Source organism: Sorex araneus, chromosome X (assembly GCF_027595985.1).
Source record: "Sorex araneus isolate mSorAra2 chromosome X, mSorAra2.pri, whole genome shotgun sequence".
Classification (NCBI taxonomy): Eukaryota; Metazoa; Chordata; class Mammalia; order Eulipotyphla; family Soricidae; genus Sorex; species Sorex araneus.
In genome coordinates, this window is record NC_073313.1 from 24,856,650 (window position 1) to 24,875,268 (window position 18,619).

General features: G+C 44.0%; 1 protein-coding gene and 1 non-coding gene across 2 annotated transcripts in view; both read left to right on the forward strand.

The window, feature by feature from the left end:
* The window catches only part of POLA1 (DNA polymerase alpha 1, catalytic subunit), a 329,365-nt gene that overhangs the window by 41,040 nt on the left and 269,706 nt on the right, over positions 1-18,619 (forward strand). The window contains exons 16-24 of the mRNA XM_055123017.1: positions 2,319-2,403; positions 4,363-4,424; positions 6,876-6,965; positions 8,735-8,851; positions 10,007-10,182; positions 13,135-13,264; positions 13,727-13,846; positions 15,296-15,395; positions 17,633-17,757. Of these exons, the coding sequence (XP_054978992.1) occupies positions 2,319-2,403; positions 4,363-4,424; positions 6,876-6,965; positions 8,735-8,851; positions 10,007-10,182; positions 13,135-13,264; positions 13,727-13,846; positions 15,296-15,395; positions 17,633-17,757 (1,005 nt within the window). The remainder of the gene's footprint in view (positions 1-2,318; positions 2,404-4,362; positions 4,425-6,875; positions 6,966-8,734; positions 8,852-10,006; positions 10,183-13,134; positions 13,265-13,726; positions 13,847-15,295; positions 15,396-17,632; positions 17,758-18,619) is intronic.
* LOC129400702 (small Cajal body-specific RNA 24) lies at positions 16,985-17,107 on the forward strand. The gene has a single exon (XR_008627888.1). It is a non-coding gene; the product is annotated as a small Cajal body-specific RNA 24 (non-coding RNA).

Sequence of the window (18,619 nt, forward strand, 5' to 3'; positions counted from 1 at the left end):
AGGAATCACCCCTGGCGGTGCTCAGGGGACCATATGGGATGCTGGGAATCGAACCCGGGTCGGCTGCTTGCAAGGCTAACGCCCTACCCACTCTGCTACCGCTCCAGCCCCGGGAAATAATTTGTTTTTTAAAAAGTATCCATCTCTTAGTGCCTAGGTGTCTAAATAAATACTCTTGCCCCATAAAATAAATAGGGCTGACTACAGAAGCAGCTTATTCCAGGCTGGCCGTGTCTGAGAGAAGCCTGTGGTTTCTTGTACTCGAAAGCAAGATGACTGAAAGTATGTCAGAAGAGCTGAGGCGTCGGCTGAGGATTTTCGTCCTGGTCAGTGGCGTGGTTTGAGCATGGATTAGAATGGATGCCACAGCGCTGCCACACGCGAGTTCATAGTTTTGGCATAAGCACGGAAAGCATCCCGATTCTCACCCGTGCGGAAGCTACGGAAGCGAATGTTTGTAAAAACTGGTGAATGGAGGCTTGAGTCAAGTGTTTATTTGACCTTTTTGGGGAACACATACTGTACTTCAGATAACCAAATAGTTGCCGAGGCAGTTTCTCTTGATGGAAGGTTTCCAGCTCTTAAATGCTGCAGGAAAAGTTGAAATTTTCCCACTTTGCACTTCCTAATAAAATAATGGGTATAGCCAATGATCACTAGTGGCTGCTAATGTCGCAGAAGGAAACCAGACATGATTATCTGATAGACGTAATCATTCGTACTTCTAAAGTATTCTTGACATAAATTGAACTTGATTCTGATCAAGCATTTAGATCTAAATTTATAGGCAGTGCAGCACCAGGAACAAGTTAAGTGACACTGTTGGCTTATGAGTAGCAAAATCCATGCTACGGGGCCCTCTGCAGTATAAATTACCCAGTTTCCTAACAAATTGCATGGGTATAATATGGGCAGGGTGTATTACCAATAGCAAAATGCGGACTTTATTAGTGAATAAGCTTGAGCTATTTGGGGAGTACATGAAAATTTGAATCCTGTCTGATAGTTAAGGGTTTTAAGGAATGGCTGTTAACTGTGGTAGCTGAGATCTTGAAGTTACATCCTGAAGTCACTTTGGTTTCTTTCGGGGACCATGCCCAGCAGTGCTCAGTGGCTGGTTTCTGCTCAGTGCTTTGGCGGTGGGGGTGGGGGGTTCGCTTCTGGTGGTGCTTAGGGGACCATGCGGTGCTGGGCATCGAACCTGGGGCTCCTGCTGGTGAAGCACACACTCGAGCTTGTTGGAGCTCGACCTGGCCCCTGGAATGTCTTTTTATTATTGATTTAATTTATTTCTTTGTTTTGCTTTTTGGGTCACACCCAGCGATGCACAGAGGTTACTCCTGGCTCGTGCACTCAGGAATTACTCCTGGTGGTGTTCGGGGGACCGTATGAGATGCTGGGAATCGAACCCGGGTTGGCCGCCTGCAAGGCAAACGCCCTACCCGCTGTGCTATTGCTCCAGGCCCTGGAATGTCTTTTAAAGTAGTGATTCTTTGGGTCCAGCGGTAGTTCCCAACTAGTGGTTGAGCACCTGTCTTGGAGGCATGAGGACTCCATGTCTGTCCCCGGCGCCACCCGACAGGAGTGCTCCCTTGGCACTGCCCTTTGTGATCCCTGATTCCACAACAAGGTCTTTAGCCACACCACAACCAAGGATGTGCCACTCCGGCCACTGCAGCGAAGGGAAGGAAAGAAGGGGGAAAAAGAAACCAAGGGAGTAGTTCTCCAGGGGATGCGATGTTTGCCTTCCATGGGACATGTGGCTGTGTCTGGAGGCGGTTGGGGTTTCTCATAACTTGGGAATGGGGGGTGGCCGGCAGTGATGCACGTAACAGCTGACCTCCCAGAGTGATGTGGGGTAAACTGGCCAGAGGACCAAGGACGAGAAACATGCGGAAGCCCAGAGAGAGTACAGGCGTCAGGCTCTTGCTTTGCACGCGACCAATCAGTTTGATCCCCCAGCACTGCATGGCCCCCCAAGTGCCTCCAGGAGTGACCCCTGAGCACAGAGCTTGGAGTAGCCCCTGTGCATTGCCCAACCCCAGCCTCCCTACAAATAGAGAAACGTGCTGGTACATGGGGGTGAAAAGCTGGGTGAAATGACAGGCTTTGCTCCCGAGGAACCCAGGGGAGTCAGAAATTGGAACAGGTTTTCTCGACGAGTGGCCGGCACTGGGGGATGGGCATTTGAACGTTTATTCGGGCCTGCTTTTTATTTGCTTAAACGGTTTCATAACAAAGAGACTAGTGGCTGGCGCTCTTGGCTGGCAGGCAGTTGGAGAAGGTGTGTGCTGATGTCTCTCCTCCTTTCTTCGCAGATTATTGCCATGGCGGTTCTGGTCCATCACAGCTTTGCGCTAGACAAAGCCCCCCCACGGCCTCCCTTTCAGTCACACTTCTGTGGTATGTATTTTTCTTAGCCGGCTTCCTAATGGCTTGATTTTCTTTTTTCCTTATTATTTCTCCAGCTGTTGGATCAGTAACTTGTTTTTTTTTTCCCCTTTCCTTTTTTAAAAAATGTTTTTGAGAGTAGTTAGCGCGTATTGTTAAAGAAGTTTGTCTTTGTCAGCTGTGGATACTAAATTTTATTGGTTCTGTTGCCTCCTTTTCAGTGGGTCTATTTTGTTCTAGGAGCAAAATATGGGGAGGCAGTTTGATACGTTTTCGCTCCTCCAATGCTTACTCTGTGGGAGCAGTATCTTTTTAAATTTTTTTTTTATTTTTTGCTGGGTCAAAATTACACGGGAATGGTCTTGTTTCATGACGTCATTGTAAGGGTCCCATTATAGAAACTTGGCCAAAGTTTCCTGTGTGATGAGGCAAGATGCCGGGGGCCTAAGTGAGCATTTCCGGGCCTGGGGAGGGCTCATGGTTCTCTCAAATAGAAGGTGGATTGTGCAGAACATAAAATTCAGTGGGTCACACCGTGCCCGTACTCCCGGTCCTGCAGGCTGGGGGTCCGTCGCCAAGGGGGGTGCTCCATCCCCTGCCCTTAGCTGGGCCAGTTAAATACCCCTGCGGGTGAGGGGGCTGAGGGGGCTGACTTTCCCCATCTGTTCCACGTCACGAACTGCTCCTGTCACACGGTGGAGCCTGCGGGGAGCCTGGGGGAGCTCACCTCCTCTGCATAGCCTGCTCCATCTTCACTGTGCCCCTCCCCACATCGAGAGCACCAGCTCCACAGGCTTCGTTCTGCCCGTTCCTCAAGGCTGCTTTGTAGTTGTCTTCATGTGGTGGTGTGCCCGGGGCTTGCTCCTGGCCCTGTGCTTATGGGTGACCCCTGGGGAGCATCTGTGGTCCCACGGGATTCAAACTGGGGTCTGCAGGAGGTAAGACAAGCCTCTTCACCCCTGTACAATATCTCCAGACCAAAGCAGATTTTTGGAAAAATAGGCCAGGGGCTGGGGTGATAGCTCAGCGGGTAGGGCATTTGCCTTGCACGCGGTCTACCCGGGTTCGAATCCCAGCATCCCATATGGTGCCCTGAGCACTGCCAAGGGTGTTTCCTGCGTGCATGAACCAGGAGTAATCCCTGTGCATCGCCGGGTGTGACCCAAAAAGCAAAAAAAGGAAAAAAAAAGGCCAAATAGTATTTTTAAAAAAGAATTTTTCAGGCACTGTGAAAGTACAAAGTTATTCATAATTAGGTTTCACGCATACAATGTTCCAACACTGATCCCTTCACCTGTGTCCACTCCCCTCCACCGACCGGGCTCCCCACCCCGTTCGCCTCCTGCCCACCGGTCTGCTTCTACAAGAGGCTCTTGACTGTGCTTTTTTTTTTTTTGCATTTTGGGTCACACCTGGCGATGCACAGGGGTTACTCCTGGCTCTTCACTCAGGAATTACTCCTGGCGGTGCTCAGGGGACCATATGGGATGCCGGGAATCGAACCGGCAAAACGCCCTACCCGCTGTGCTGTTGCTCCAGCCCCCTCTTGACTGTGCTTTACAGTACTGGAACTGATAGGGTTTCACACATGCCAAATAGTATTTATTGATTGTTATGGTGATGATTTTTAGCGTTTAACCCCCCCTCCCTTTTTCTGCTGCTCTCACGGTAGGCGGCAGTATACACAAGCTTGGTTGTGCTTGCACACGGGTTTCGGTGTTGGTGAGCCCCCCTTCACCCCCCCCTGCATTCCCTGCATCATTTGAGGTGCTTGCAGACTCAGCTGCAGTGCTCACCAGGGGTCGCCACACCCTTCAGTTGTGTTCTTCGAGGAAATACTTGATCTTCTCTTCAGGCACTGGGAGGAATTTCGTTGTCTCTGAGACAATTTTTGTTTGAGCAATGCCTTACATGTGTATCTGAAATTAGACTAATTATGTGTGTTGGAATTTATTGTTTTCATTTTTACAGTTGTTTCTACCCCAAAGGACTGTATTTTTCCATATAATTTCAAAGAAGACATTAGTAAAAAGGTAAATTGCTCCTTTATTCTTTTTATATGAAGCATGTAATGGTGGAGAAAGAGCAAAGGATGTTACGTATGGATAGCTATTGTTTCTGTTAAGTTATTTGATCTAGCCTTGCTAGATTGGACCGTGGAATTGCCTTAATTTCACTGTATTACAAATATAAAACTCAAAACTTTGACAACGTTCACATGCTTCACCACCCGAAAACAGTGGTATCCTTTACCAAATTAGTAGAAAGGTGGATTCACAGCCTCCTTCGGGTAGTTTAATTGGAAGCTTTCCCCAAACTTAGGATGACGTGATCACAGTCGGGGTGGTGTTGGGTAGAGCCCCTCCTTCCTGCCGCCAGCCAAGAGAAGTTGGAACTTCAGTGTCTGTTGATGGAGACGTGCATGGGGAAGGGGTGTAGTCAGCCCCACGCTCATCAATGATCTCTAACTTCCCCATTTCATATGTGAAGTCCTCATGGATTCTTGCGTTTTGATGGAGGTGGGGGGCACATCTGCCTGTGATTAGGAGACCATGGAGTGCCTGGGATTCAACTCAGGGATCCTGCATGTAAAACATACACTCCAGTCTTTTGAACCATCTCTACCCTTTCAATTGGTTCTTCTATCTCTTTTTATGTGGGTGGGGGGCAGGGGTTCAGTTCAGTCACACCAGGCAGTGTTTCAGGGCTTACCTCTGAGCTCAGGGATCACTCCTGGTGGGGCTCAGGACCACATTTGGTGCTGGGGATCAACCTTGGGTTGACTGCTGCAACACAAGAGCCTTACTGGTTCTGCTCTCTCCAGCCCCTCATTTTCTTTTCTTTACTTTTTTTGGGGGTCATACCCGCATTGTTCAGGGATTACTCCTGGCTCTGCACTCAAGAATTATTCCTGGCAGTGCTCAGGGGACCATATGGGATGCTGGGAATCAAACCTGGGTCAGCCGCATGCAAGGAAAATGCCCTACCTTCTGTACTATAGTTCCATCCCCCCATTTTTTTTATTTTTGGGTCACACCTGGCAATGCACAGGGGTTACTCCTGACTCTGCACTCAGGAATTACTCCCAGCAGTGCTCTGGGGACCATATGGGATGCTGGGAATTAAACCCGGGTCGGCCGCATGCAAGGCAAATGCCCTACCCGCTGTGCTATTGCTCCAGCCCCAGAGACTATGAATTTTTTAATGAAATGATTGTGTTTGTTAATGTGTAGACTTGTTTTAGAAATAGCCTTACAGCATGAAAAATTAGTGACCATGTTTGTCAAGATCCACTTATTTATTTTTTAATTTTTTAAAACTTTTTTGGGGACCACACCTGGCGGTGCTCAGGGCTTACTCCTGGTTCTGCACTCAGGGATCACTTCTGATGAGGCTTGGGGTGCTGAGGATTGGGCTGGCCTCATAAAGACAAGCCCCCTACCTGCTGCACTGTGTCTCCAGCCCCACAATCCACTTCTTTTGTTTGTTTTTATATTTTGCTTTTGGGGTCACACCCGGCAATGCTCAGGAGATAGTCCTGACTGCACTCAGGAATTACTCCTGGCGGTGCTCAGGGGACCATATTGGATGTCGTGCCGGGGATTGAACCCGGGTCAGCCAGTCAGCCGCATGCAAGACAAACGTTCTACCCACTGAACTATCCCTGCAGCCCCTGAATCCACTTTTGAGTGTCTTGGTACTCTTGGAGCAAGTTGTTTATTATTCGTCTGACATAGGTAAAATGACATGGGAAAATTCCCTTAGCTTCGGAGTGAATCTGCCACGTAGTCATCAGCTTCTGTTTTATTATCGATTTTCCCATTTCTTTTTTTAAAAATTATTTTCTTCTGTTGCTGGCGGTCAAGGCCAGGGCCCCATGCGAAGCATCGCTCTCTGCCACTGCCCCAACAGCATTGGTCAACTCGTATTTTTAGGGATTTTTGATGTATGGATCTTCTGAGTACTAGGTTAACATTCATTAATCCAAGCGGAAGTGTTTTGTGTGAAGACAGGTTTTATTTATGCTTGCTACACATGTGAGCCTTCCCTGTTTGTTTTCAGTCTGGCTTCTAATTTATAGGTTCTTATACCAGGAGTTGAGATGAGCTGATACAGTCCTGGGGATTTCTTCACGCGCTAAACACATAAACAGTATAGTCGGCCAGGGATTCTATAGAGAAGTAATGTTTTTGATCGGCATTCTGATTCATATCCTGGGGAATGTGTCCAGATCCACAAATGTGTCCCTGTGGAGGAACATTTCTGCACTTGATAGTACTCAGCACTTAAAATTTTGCTTCATTCACAAGCTTCTAACTAGAATGAGCTCCTCCGAGACTTGGTGCAATTACCACTGCGAAACCTAGAATCAGGAATTTCCTCACTGCCTTTCGATTTGAAACAAGTCGTTTCTCTGAACCCTAAGAAATTTTACCTTGCGCGAGAGTGAAGAGTTAAGTGATGGCTCTGTTCTTGTCTGACAGAAGGTGAAGGTTGAGATTGCCGCGACTGAGAGAACCTTGCTAGGTTTTTTTCTTGCAAAAGTTCACAAACTCGATCCTGACATCATTGTGGTGAGTAGAAGCTGACCATGTCGTGGGGGGCGGAATTTTTCATTTCTTCCTTTCAGTGTGATTTGTTGGTGCTTTTCCGAGAAAGCCAAGAATCTTTTTTCAGAGGAAATGGCCCCAAGGGCTGATAGAAATTGCTCTTTCAGCAGACAGAAAGGGAGAAGGTTCTATCCCGGTGCAAGATCAGTATTTTCCCCTTCCAATAGAAAATAACTTGTGAATTAAACTACTGTCAACCTCTAGACATGTGTACATTTGTGTGAAGTGCTGGTATCATCAAAAGTTTAGCTGAGTTGGCTCAATTGTATAGGAAACTGTATAGAAGTCAGAGGAATTCAGTTCCTTGGTTTGGTGCAATCCCCAAACCAGGAATTTTAATTTTTTGAGCTCAGTGTCTCCCTAGGACATGCTCATTTGACAACCCAGGTCTACAGAATATTTTCTTCTCTGTCTCCTCCCACTTTTATTGATGGATCTGACCCCAGAATGTCCTCCCAAAGACAGTGAGGAGGACTCAGTTGTCTGCTTCATTTGCAGCCTTTTGACTTATGTTTCCTTTGACTGTTCTTTTTTATTTTGTTTGTGGAGGGGGCCGACACCTGGTGATCCTCAGGGGCTTCTCCTGACAATGCTTGAGTTGCCTGGTGTTATGTAAGGCAAATCCTTAACCCCTGTCCTAGCTCTCTGGCCCTTAAGTGTTTTCTAAATTAAATTAGTGACAAGTACATCTGTTCCGCCTTATTTTATTAGGATCACTAGCATTTTGGTTTCTGGGCCACACCTGGCAGTCCTCAGGGCTGACTCTGTGCTGAGGGATCCCTCCCTTCCCATTAGGGATGCCGGGGATTGAACCCGGGTCAGCTGTGTGCAAGGCAAACGTCCTGCCCTCTGTACTATCTCTCTTTATTTTGCTTTATTTTAAATTTGCTTGTGTTTCTTTTAATACACCTGCGCAGTGAATGATTTTTGTGGTTCACATGATGGAACTTACTATTGACATGGCGAATTCGCATTTTGATAGGGGCCAGACCCAGCAGTATTGGGCTTGGTGGGTGTGTACCTGGTAATAGAACCCAGGGCCTCCCACATATGAGGCATTTGCTTTACTACCCTGTAGGCCATGTTCCTTGCCTCTGCTTGCATATTTGAAGTTTTCTATTTGGTGTAGCTTAATTTCCTTGGGTTTTTCTTTTTGTTGTGGGGCTGGTGATCAAATTCAGGGCATCACCCTGTTGTCTTACTTTTAACAAGTTTCTTAGTTGAACTAACTGATCACGGATAAAAGAATGTAAGTTGGTAGAGTTTGAACTCAGTTCTTTAAGAAGAAACATGCACTTCTTGGGTTTTCTACTAAAGTTTATAACTTGTCACAGAACACAGGCAGATTTTTGGTTTTTAAGGAAAGGAAATGAAATTATTTGAATGCGGCTTTTACTGATCATGTATATAGTATGGGACCTTAAAATTTGCATTTACTTCCGAGATTGTGAGGCATGAGCTGCAAATTAAAAGACATCATATGAACCTTGCATCAATTAGGATGAAATAAAGTTTATTCTAGCAATCTGCTTAGCAGCCTTGTTAATGTCAAGGCTAATGAATGCTGCTGATGAATAAATTCCTGAAGAAGAAAGGACCCCAATCGGAGGTAAGCTCCTGATGCCTTCAATTAGAGACCAGAAAAAGAAAGGGCAAAGAAATTCGATGCTTATGAAGATAAATCCTCTAATTTGCATTTGTTATGTTTTTGGCTGCCTTACTTTTCTGACTAGGGTCATAATATTTATGGGTTTGAGCTGGAAGTGCTACTGCAGAGAATAAATTCGTGCAAAGTTCCTCACTGGTCCAAGATAGGTCGACTGAAGCGATCCACCATGCCAAAGCTTGGGGTAATGATCATCTTCTTTGTTATTCGATTTGTGTAAATGGAACAGCTTACTTGGGAACACACGGTGCTTTTCTGCTAGGACCTGGCTGTAATTGGACATTTTGATTTTGACACCAAACATCTTTTTCTTTGAGTCCAGCATTTTATTGATTAAAAAGTCATAGGTAATGTTTCATAAGCAGTTATTAGAATCTAGGACCAAGCCCATACGTATCACCCCCATTGTGATGGTGCAGAAACATGTCCCCTTCAGGCAGAGCGGCGGAGTTCACAATTCACGGAGTTTTGCTATCAATTAGTTGGGGGAAGGAAGAATGGAAGGTGTTCACTGTGTTAGCAGGCAGAGGGCTCAAGCCTTCTTTGTAGTTGCGTCTCAGAGCAACTCCCATTTTCTTGTACCGTTCTTACAGGAGTACCAAAACTGGTTCAAGATCACAGAGCTCGTAGAGGGACGGGCTGAGATTTGAACCCAGCCCGTCTGACCTTTGAACTGTGTGTACTCTTTTCTTATTCTGCCTGTTTGCCTCCCTTAGAGAGGTTTGGGCGATTTTTTTTTTTGTATGAAGCACTTTCCTTTTAATGGAAGTTTCTAGAGGAAATGGGCGCTGCAGCTGCATTAGAAAACTTAGAATTCTGTGCCCTTTATAATGCTCTCCAAAAGATTCCGCTGCTACAGATTGGCGTTGGGAGCTGACATCTTTTCCTGTTCATATAAAGTGATCATCATTAACTCTTCATTTGAACATTTGTTTAACTATCTCCTGAACCCCACTGAGAGATTTCTTTGTATGGTCTCTTCTCAGTGAGGTTTATCCTCACCACCCTATCTAAGATGCAACCCCATCCCTCATTTTTTGTTACCCTAACCTTGTTCTACTTTTTCGTGACTTTAGTACTCTTAAAACTTTGTAAAATATCCTCTTTATGATGTCTGTTACTGTATTTGTGATGAGATGGGAAATCTTTTTTGCTTTATTCACTGCTATAGCCCAAGAGCTTAGAATAGTGCAAGACAATATATCTTCCAGAATAGTTGACTGATGGACAAATGAGTCTCGTCATGTAGTTTTGGGGTAGCCTCAGAACAAGTTAGGACAAAATGCCTCCATGTCTCCTCTTTCATGGGGTTTGCTTTTTGTCTTTCTTCCTCTTTTAGGGCCGGAGTGGATTTGGGGAAAGAAGTGCTACATGTGGCCGAATGATCTGTGATGTGGAAATTTCGGCAAAGGAATTGATTCGTTGTAAAAGCTACCATTTGTCTGAACTTGTGCAGCAGATTCTAAAAACTGAAAGGGTCATAATCCCGATGGAAAGTATACGCAATATGTACAGGTATGATCCTGGATGCTTCTGGAAGTATCTGTCTTGCAAATAACAACGACTGAAGTGTCTCATCAGGCCAGAGGAACAGGGACCCAGGGTGCCATGGGGAGAAAAAATTCTCCTTCGTCTCCATCTCCATCACCACCATCTCCATTGCTTTAATCATTGGAACTATTTGGCTTCTTTTTTTTTCTTTTTTGGGTCACACCCGGCATTGCACAGGGGTTACTCCTGGCTCTGCACTCAGGAATTACTCCTGGCGGTGCTCAGGGGACCATATGGGATGCTGGGAATCGAACCCGGGTTGGCCGCGTGCAAGGCAAATGCCCTACCCGCTGTGCTATCGTTCCAGTCCCATGTTTGGCTTCTTGAATAAGTTCTATGTGATCACTTTTTTCCCATCTCCCTCATTTCCTTTAACTCCAGCTCAGTGTTTTCGACGAGCTGGAAATTGTGATAGTTGGGTTTCATTAAAGAATTTATTTATTCTTTGCTTCCCCTAATTCAGAACTTTGTGCAACTGTTTTGGAAATAAGAGAGCTAAGAAACCAGAAAAGATTTTGCTTGATAGGTCTTTTGGTCTTTTTTTTTGACCTCAAGTATCTTAATATTATTGTTAGTATTCCGTGTATACTCACAGAAACCAATTTTTTTAACTAATTAAACTCGGTTAATAAACCTTTCATTGCACTTTATTATGAAAGTTTACGGAAAATGCCACGGATGCGGTCAGGCCCTCAGCCGCCCCTGCAATGCCTCCAGGGCGGGTCTCTCTTGTGTGTATCTTGTTATCAATGTGTCTCGCTTTATTGAGGTGAAAGCAGCAAGTAAAAGTTAGATACCTTTGCGGTATCTGGAGGCACCGTGTTATTAGTTGTCCAGAGCTCAGTCCTTTTGCATACTTTTGTGCCCGAGTCTTTTTTTTTTTTTTTTTTTTTTTTGCTTTTTGGGTCACACCCAGCAATGCACAGAGGTTAGTCCTGGCTCTGCACTCAGGAATTACTCCTGGCGGTCCTCAGGGGACTATATGGGATGCTGGGAACCCGGGTCGGCCGCGTGCAAGGCAAAGGCTCTACCCACTGTGCTATTGCTCCAGCCCCCCCCAAGTCTTTCTTAACTAAGATGTCTTCTGCCGCTGGCCGCTGCTCTTTCAGTTTGTATCCGTTTCCCATGGAGTGCTTGGAGTGCTTCTCCGTCCCACGGTGCTCCCCCTCCTCACTCAGTCATCGGGCATTTCATTACCATTTGGTGCTGAGTCCTCCCACCCTTCGGCTTTGATCGCTCCCCTGGTTTCCACACTCCAGCTTCTTTGTTCTACTTGATGTCAAGAGCAGGTTCTCCTAGTCAGCTCTGTTGCCTGTAGAGTTTCTCTGTAGACATTCCCGAGTGACAGCTCTTATTTTTCTAGTATCGCCAGAAACCCACAGCTTTATCCGTGGCCCCAGAGACGTGAGGTGTCTGCGAGTCTTCGTTCTGCGCTCCTTCGTTCCATCCGTTTGGCAATCCCGCCCGCCCTGGGTTGCCTGTGTATCTAGGTCTGCCTCCATCTTTTCCTTTCCATCGAAACCATCCTCCTCACAACCCCCATCTCCTTCTCCAGGATCCCTGGGTGTAACATATCCCTTCAGACTCCTTCTGCTTTTGTCCTTGTAGCTAGCTGTCACCCCCGGAAGCAGCGTTCTCTTGCTAAAGTTTAAGTCAGATGATATACGCGACCCAAGTCTTCCAGGGACTTTTTCTTCCCTGTAGAGTGGTGCATTAGGGTAGATTTCCAAGGGGTTGGAGTGCGGAAAAAACAACAGAGCCGATAAGTTTACAGACCTGTGATGTATTGCAAAGTAAAGCTTAAACCTTAACTTGCCTTGGTAGTCCCCATACACTGTGACTGTCATTAATGTATATGTGCCCATTTCCTGCTCTCCGTCATTCTCTGTTCAAAACATAGATTTTTGTTCCTGTTCCTGCCTGGAACGGCCAGATTTGCACTCAGCTCAGGGTCTTTGGACTTCCTGCCTGCCTGCCTGGATATCCAGAAGAATTGCCCTTCTCCTCTTCCAGGACTTTTTAATCACTCATTTCTACCCAGTTTCCTAATGAAAATGTTAATTTCACTTCTCACACTTATTCTCTTTGCTTCATTCTGGGGGGTGGGGGGTGTTTGAGGGCACACTTGGTTGTGCTCAGGACTTCCCCTGGGCTCTGCTCTCAGAGATCACTCCTGAGGGTGCTAGGGATTGAACTTGGGTAGGCAAGACCAGCACCTTTCCCCCATACTCTTTCTCCATCCCTATTCTCTTTGCTTTTACATTTCTTCTCTGTAACACTTAGCATTGTAGGTTATTTATTTGGTTTTTTTAACTTACATCCTCTCCTGTGAGGATTACCCCATGAAGGTAGGAAGTTTTTTTTTTTTTTTGGTTTTTGGGTCACACCTGGCGATGCACAGGGGTTACTCCTGGCTCATGCACTCAGGAATCACCCCTGGCGGTGCTCAGGGGACCATATGGGATGCTGGGATTTGAACCCGGGTCGGCCGCGTGCAAGGCAAACGCCCTACCCGCTATGCTATCACTCCAGCCCTCAAAGGAAGGTAGGAAATTTTGTCTGATTCGGTCCCAGCCAGGTTCTGGAGCAATGCTGTGATCATGCTAGTCATGCGGTACATCCTTGTTGGAGGGAGTAAATGAGAGGCTTTCGGTTGTTTGGGGATTTGTAGTTAATACATAACTTCATTTCTCTTTGTGGTATTGTGTGTGTTTTGGAGAAGGGTATTGAGATCAGTGATATAATTGTATTCCTAGTTACATACCAAACAATGTAAAATTGTTTCTAAAGCTAAGGTGCCATTGCTCAGAAGTTACGTATACCAAAAAATTTTTTGTAATATTTTATGAAGTTCTGATTATAGTCATTGTTTCTTTTAATTACTTGATTCTTTTTCATTCTTACTCTTCTTTACAGTGAATCTTCTCATCTGTTGTACCTGTTGGAACATACCTGGAAAGATGCCAAGTTCATTTTGCAGCTCATGTGTGAGCTAAATGTTCTTCCATTAGCATTGCAGATCACTAACATCGCTGGGAACATTATGGTAAATTGAACTTAGAAAGGGGGAAAAAGCACTTCCTGTTGGATTCAGTGTTTGCTTGGGGTAGTTGTTATATGATAATGAGTCTAAATGCATGCTTATAAAATGAGTAACTTGTATTCTGAAAGCTGGGCTTCTTTTATAAAAGGAAGAACTGGCTGGGAGAAGGGAAGAAAAGCCAGGTGCAGTATGTTGAAATTTGGGTGAGCAGAAGGATCATCTCAAACATCTGGGTGTGTCTGATTTGTGGTGTGGGCCACTTGGGATTCAAGAAATAGCCCAGATTGTCAATATTTTAAGCTCTCATTGTCTCCTTTTAACTACAATGTTTTAAATGCTAGAAATAATATAGTACCTTTCCTTTTGTTGGAAACAGCAAGAATGATTTGGAGTGAGGTGCTAGGACTGAATTTTAGCTTGTTGTGATTTTGAGCTCAAATTTAAGAAAAAAAATTTATTTAATAGTCTAGGACGCTGATGGGTGGACGATCTGAGCGTAACGAGTTCTTGTTGCTTCACGCATTTTATGAGAACAACTATATTGTGCCTGACAAGCAGATTTTCAGAAAAACTCAGCAAAAAACGGTGGGTCCAAAATTGTGTAGCATTTTGCCTTTTCTTATCTCCTCTCTCCTTTACTACCTAGGTACTTTTTTTCGACTGTGATAACATCTGTTTTCAAAATAATGATTTCTCTGTCCACTACAGAAAGAATGTTAAGTCCCATTGGGTGCTTATTTCCTTTGTGCTTTTCTCTGCACAGATAAAGATTATTTGTGAGATGCAACATTCTTTGCGGGATACATTAAGCTTCTTCCCTGGGCAACTGACTGCATGGAAAGTGTTTTGCTACATAGTCCTCCCAAAAGTCAGGTTCCAGTTGAAGCATTTATTTTCTTAAATCCATGAGCCTTTTTCTATTGCATTGTCACATTTTTATGAACTAGTAAGATTAAGGTCACCATCATCAGACTTCTGAAATGGCTTCTGTCACATTGGAACTAAAACTTAAGTGACTGTTTCATCAGCACTAGCAGTAATTAATTCAGAATGGTAATGTAATGTTAAACTATAATCCATTTTCTCATATTTGCTTGTTTTATGCACATTATCAAAATTGGCATAGGGCATATTGACGTAGAGAATTCGACTTCTGTAGAACTATTGAATGTCAGCCACTAGTAAACTAATTTCAGTACATGGACATGTTTTAAGGGGTACATGCCAGTAATGAGGTACCAATAATGCCTCCAAAACTATTTGTATTTTTACATTACAAAGTTTTACATTAATTTTACATTATTTTTACATTACATTATGAGCCTCACGCGTGAGTGGACATATTCCTGAACCGCTTTGTGGCCACGTGACACATCATCATAAAGGGAAATATATGTATATGCCTCTCAGAGAGCCTGGCAAGCTACCGAGAGTATTCCCCCCACACAGAAGAGCCTGGCAAGCTCCCTGTGGCGTATTCAATAATGCCAAGTACACTAACAATAATAGGTCTCATTCCCCTGACCCTGAAAAGGGCCTTCAATCGTTGGGAAAAACGAGTAAGGAGAGACTGCTAAAATCTCAGGGTTGGGATGAATGGAGATGTTACTGGCACCCACTCGAGTAAATCGATGAACAATGGAATGATAGTGATACAGTGATACATTATGAATGTTAAAGTAGTGAATTTGAGAAGACTTCTTACAATCTCAATTTTTATGTGATAGGAAGAAATACATGGTTAGTATCCATTGATTTAAAAATAACTTAGTTTCTATAAATTCAGAAACATTTTTAAGTAGAATTTGCATATGTATTAACTCACAGATATCACAGTTGTTTTGATAACTGTCATGTTTGGTTTTTTTCTTTTTGATTAGTGAAGATACTACAGTACTGTTTTTTTCCTACAGGTCGGGCCACTAATTAAAAAGAAAAAAATTGTTAGAACAGTGTATTGTGATTGGAAAAGGTGGGAACCATAAAACTTAAATAGTTTCTGGCTGGTGAAGCTTTCTTTCTATTTGCTACTAGGGAGATGATGATGAAGAAATTGATGGAGATTCTAGTAAATATAAGAAAGGTCGTAAGAAAGCAGCATATGCTGGAGGCTTGGTGCTGGATCCCAAAGTTGGTAAGACTGATAAATTTGTGGATTAATTTTCCCTGGTAAGGAATTTCTTAATGCAGAAGCTAGAACTGCATTGTATTTCCTGTTAGCAAATCAGCCTTGACCTTGTTTTTTAGATTACGTTCATGTGACTATATTATTTGCCAGACATGGAAATTAATCACTTGATTTGAGTTAATATAAATAATTCTTGTTGCGTTCATGAGGATGGTATTTAGTGAATATAAAACTTTAAATTTTGTGTGATTTTCAAGTGTCATGAAATATTACTGGTTAGGTGGCGGGGGGAAACCTGAAAGGCATCAAAGCTCTTCTTAGCTTATGAACGGTACAGAAAAGGGGCTCTGCTGGATTTGGTCTCAGTCGAGTTTGCCCATCCCTGGTCCTTGTAATAGCTCCTTGCCCTGGTATGCGCTCCTTCATCTTCTCGCAACCACTCTTTCAGGGTGGCACTTCGTTGTCTGTTGTGCCAGGACCACTGTAATCGGACAGGAAATGTTAAAAAACAGACAGCTAAGACCTAGTTGAACTTTAACAGAAGACTAGCTGACATGAATGACAGAACTAGAAAGGATCTCTCTCTTTTCTTTTACAATCCTAGTATCTTTTTAGTCTATAATTGCATGTATTTACATTGCTGTGCAAGAACTAATTTGAAGTTTATCAAGTAACTTGAAGCCTGACTTGGAGACATTTTGGACTAAAGTTGATTTTGTTATTACTTTTTGTTTGTTTGCACTCAGGGATCACTCCTGGCAGGGCTTGATGGACAATATTCAGTGCTGGGGATTGAACGTGGGCAGATGCATGCAAGGCATGGTCCCACCCACTGTACTATCTCTCTTGCCCTTTATATTTAGCTAGGGGGGGAATAGCCTGTCATGAGGAAGTGGAGCCATGACGTGGGGGTGAGCGAGGCGATGAGGCCGATGATGAGGTCTTCATTCATGTGGCCGGGGTAGTGCAGGGTGGTGGTGCTGGCCGACCTGATGGTGGACACCACCTCGTGGATCTGGGAGAAGGACAGGTTCAGGCTGTGCAGGCGGTCTGTGGCCATCCTGCTCACGGCAGTGTTGTCCAGCACCCCCACACAGTCCACGTTCTGGGTCAGCCTCTTGAGCGTGAGCAGAGAGTTGTAGGGCTGAACCACCACGTCACTCATTTCGTCCAGGTTGGGAAACACTGAGTAGGTCTGCACCAGCTTCTTAGGGTACTGGTCATTCAGTCACTCCAGGAGGTTGGAGCCCAAGCTAGAGCCTGGTTACCCCAGCAATGTGTGACACAGCACAAAGGCCTCTACCTATCATTTCATCCACTCCTTGGTTTATGATGACAAAGACATTAGCAAAACAGGTCATTAGTCCTTAGTGTTAGATCTGGGAGAGAGTTCGGGCTGTGATCTTGGGCCAACAATTTAACCTCTGTTAGACTTTAGTGTATGCGACTGTAAAATGGAAGTGAAGATAATATATACCATATAGGGATTTAAGGGTTCAAGTATATATACCACATAGGGATTTAAGGGTTCAAGGGTTCAAGTGAGCCAGAATCTACTAAACAATCAGTATATGTTTGCTGCTGCTGTCTTATAATGGACATTTATTTTAAAGTGTTTTCTTCTTACGGTGAAGATAACTCTTTGTAAATGTTCTAGAAAAATAGAGTTCTGTGTGCCTTTGCAAGAAAAAGGATGCATCGTTCCACTACTGACATTTTAATGTATGTCTCCTGTCTGATTTTGCACCCTTTATGTTTAAGTTAATGCTCTACCTCTTTTATTCTTTGAAGGGATGTTTGTAACATATATATGTCTCAAATTCTCACCGTTGTAGGCTGCTTAACATTTTGGGGTGAGAGTCAGTGGGAATGCTTGCTTAAAGGAGAACTTAGCAACAGTATTTTGAAATGGATATGTCACTTGTCCTAATTGATAGGGGACATGTTTGTTCCTAGTAATGGTGTATTCTGGGGGATGGGGGAGCCGGTGGGGAAGGTGGTTTCAAGGTGAGACAGGTCTTCTAAATGATCTGTACCTTTCACTCGAATGCAAGTTATTTTTGTAGAGTAGATGGCAGCTAGCTTCTTTTTCCGTAGTCTCCCTCATACCTCTGTGGGGAGGGGGTGGTGGTGGTGGTAATGTAGTTTGTAATATACTTCATAATTATTGTACTTCTGATGTGAGATTGATGTTTTGGCTCTTTTTTAAAAATTCCTTATGACATATGGCTTTGTGCTTTCAGGTTTTTATGATAAATTCGTTTTGCTTCTGGACTTCAACAGTTTGTATCCTTCCATAATTCAGGAATTTAACATTTGTTTTACGACAGTGCAAAGAGTTGCTTTAGAGGCACAGAAAGCTACAGAGGTTTGTATTCAACTGGGTGCTTGTGAAGTTAATAATTAAATAGTGCTATGGCTGTACTTCGAAGCCTTATACATAGTTTTGTAAGCCAATGGTAAATCATCTAAATTGTATTTAAAATAAAATAAAATTGGGGGAAGCAATGCTTAAAGAAAGAAGAAAGAGAACCAAATGCATTCATACCTGGTTTTTTTTTCTCTTGAAGAATATATTACTTTCCCTTCTTAGTGGCCAAACCAGGGGAAGGACTGGGAAGAAGACTCAGGCTGGTTCTGTGTCTAATTTAACACTTTTATTGAGCTGTAACTCACAGATCATGCAATTTTCCCATTTAAATTGTTCGCTGTAGTGGCTGTTCGTGTAGTCATGGGGTGTGGAGCTTTCATAGTCAGTTTGAAGACATTTTCACTGTTCTTAGAAGAAAGCGCTTATCTTTTAGCAGTAACCTTCCCCAATCCTGCCATCCCTCCCAGCGCCAGGCAACCAGTAATCTGTTTTGCCTCTTTGTATTTGAGTGTTTTAGACATTTCATCCAAATGGAATCGTAAAAATTGTCACCTGTTGTGTCTGACATATTTCACATAGCATACTGTTTCACTGGTCATTCCTTCTCTAACATGTGTTAGTACTTCGTTCTTTTTTTAATTGCAGAATAATGTTCCATTCTATGGTGACACACACAGACACCACATTTTATTTTAGAATCATCAGGTCAGTTTCTATTAAAAAATGCTCATTGGGATTTTGATAGGGATTGGGTCTGTAGGGGTCAGATTGGTGAGGATTGTCACCTGAACATGCAGTTCTAGAATAGGCTTTCCCAGTCAGCCAACCACTGAGCTAATTCCCCTATCACCGTACCCTA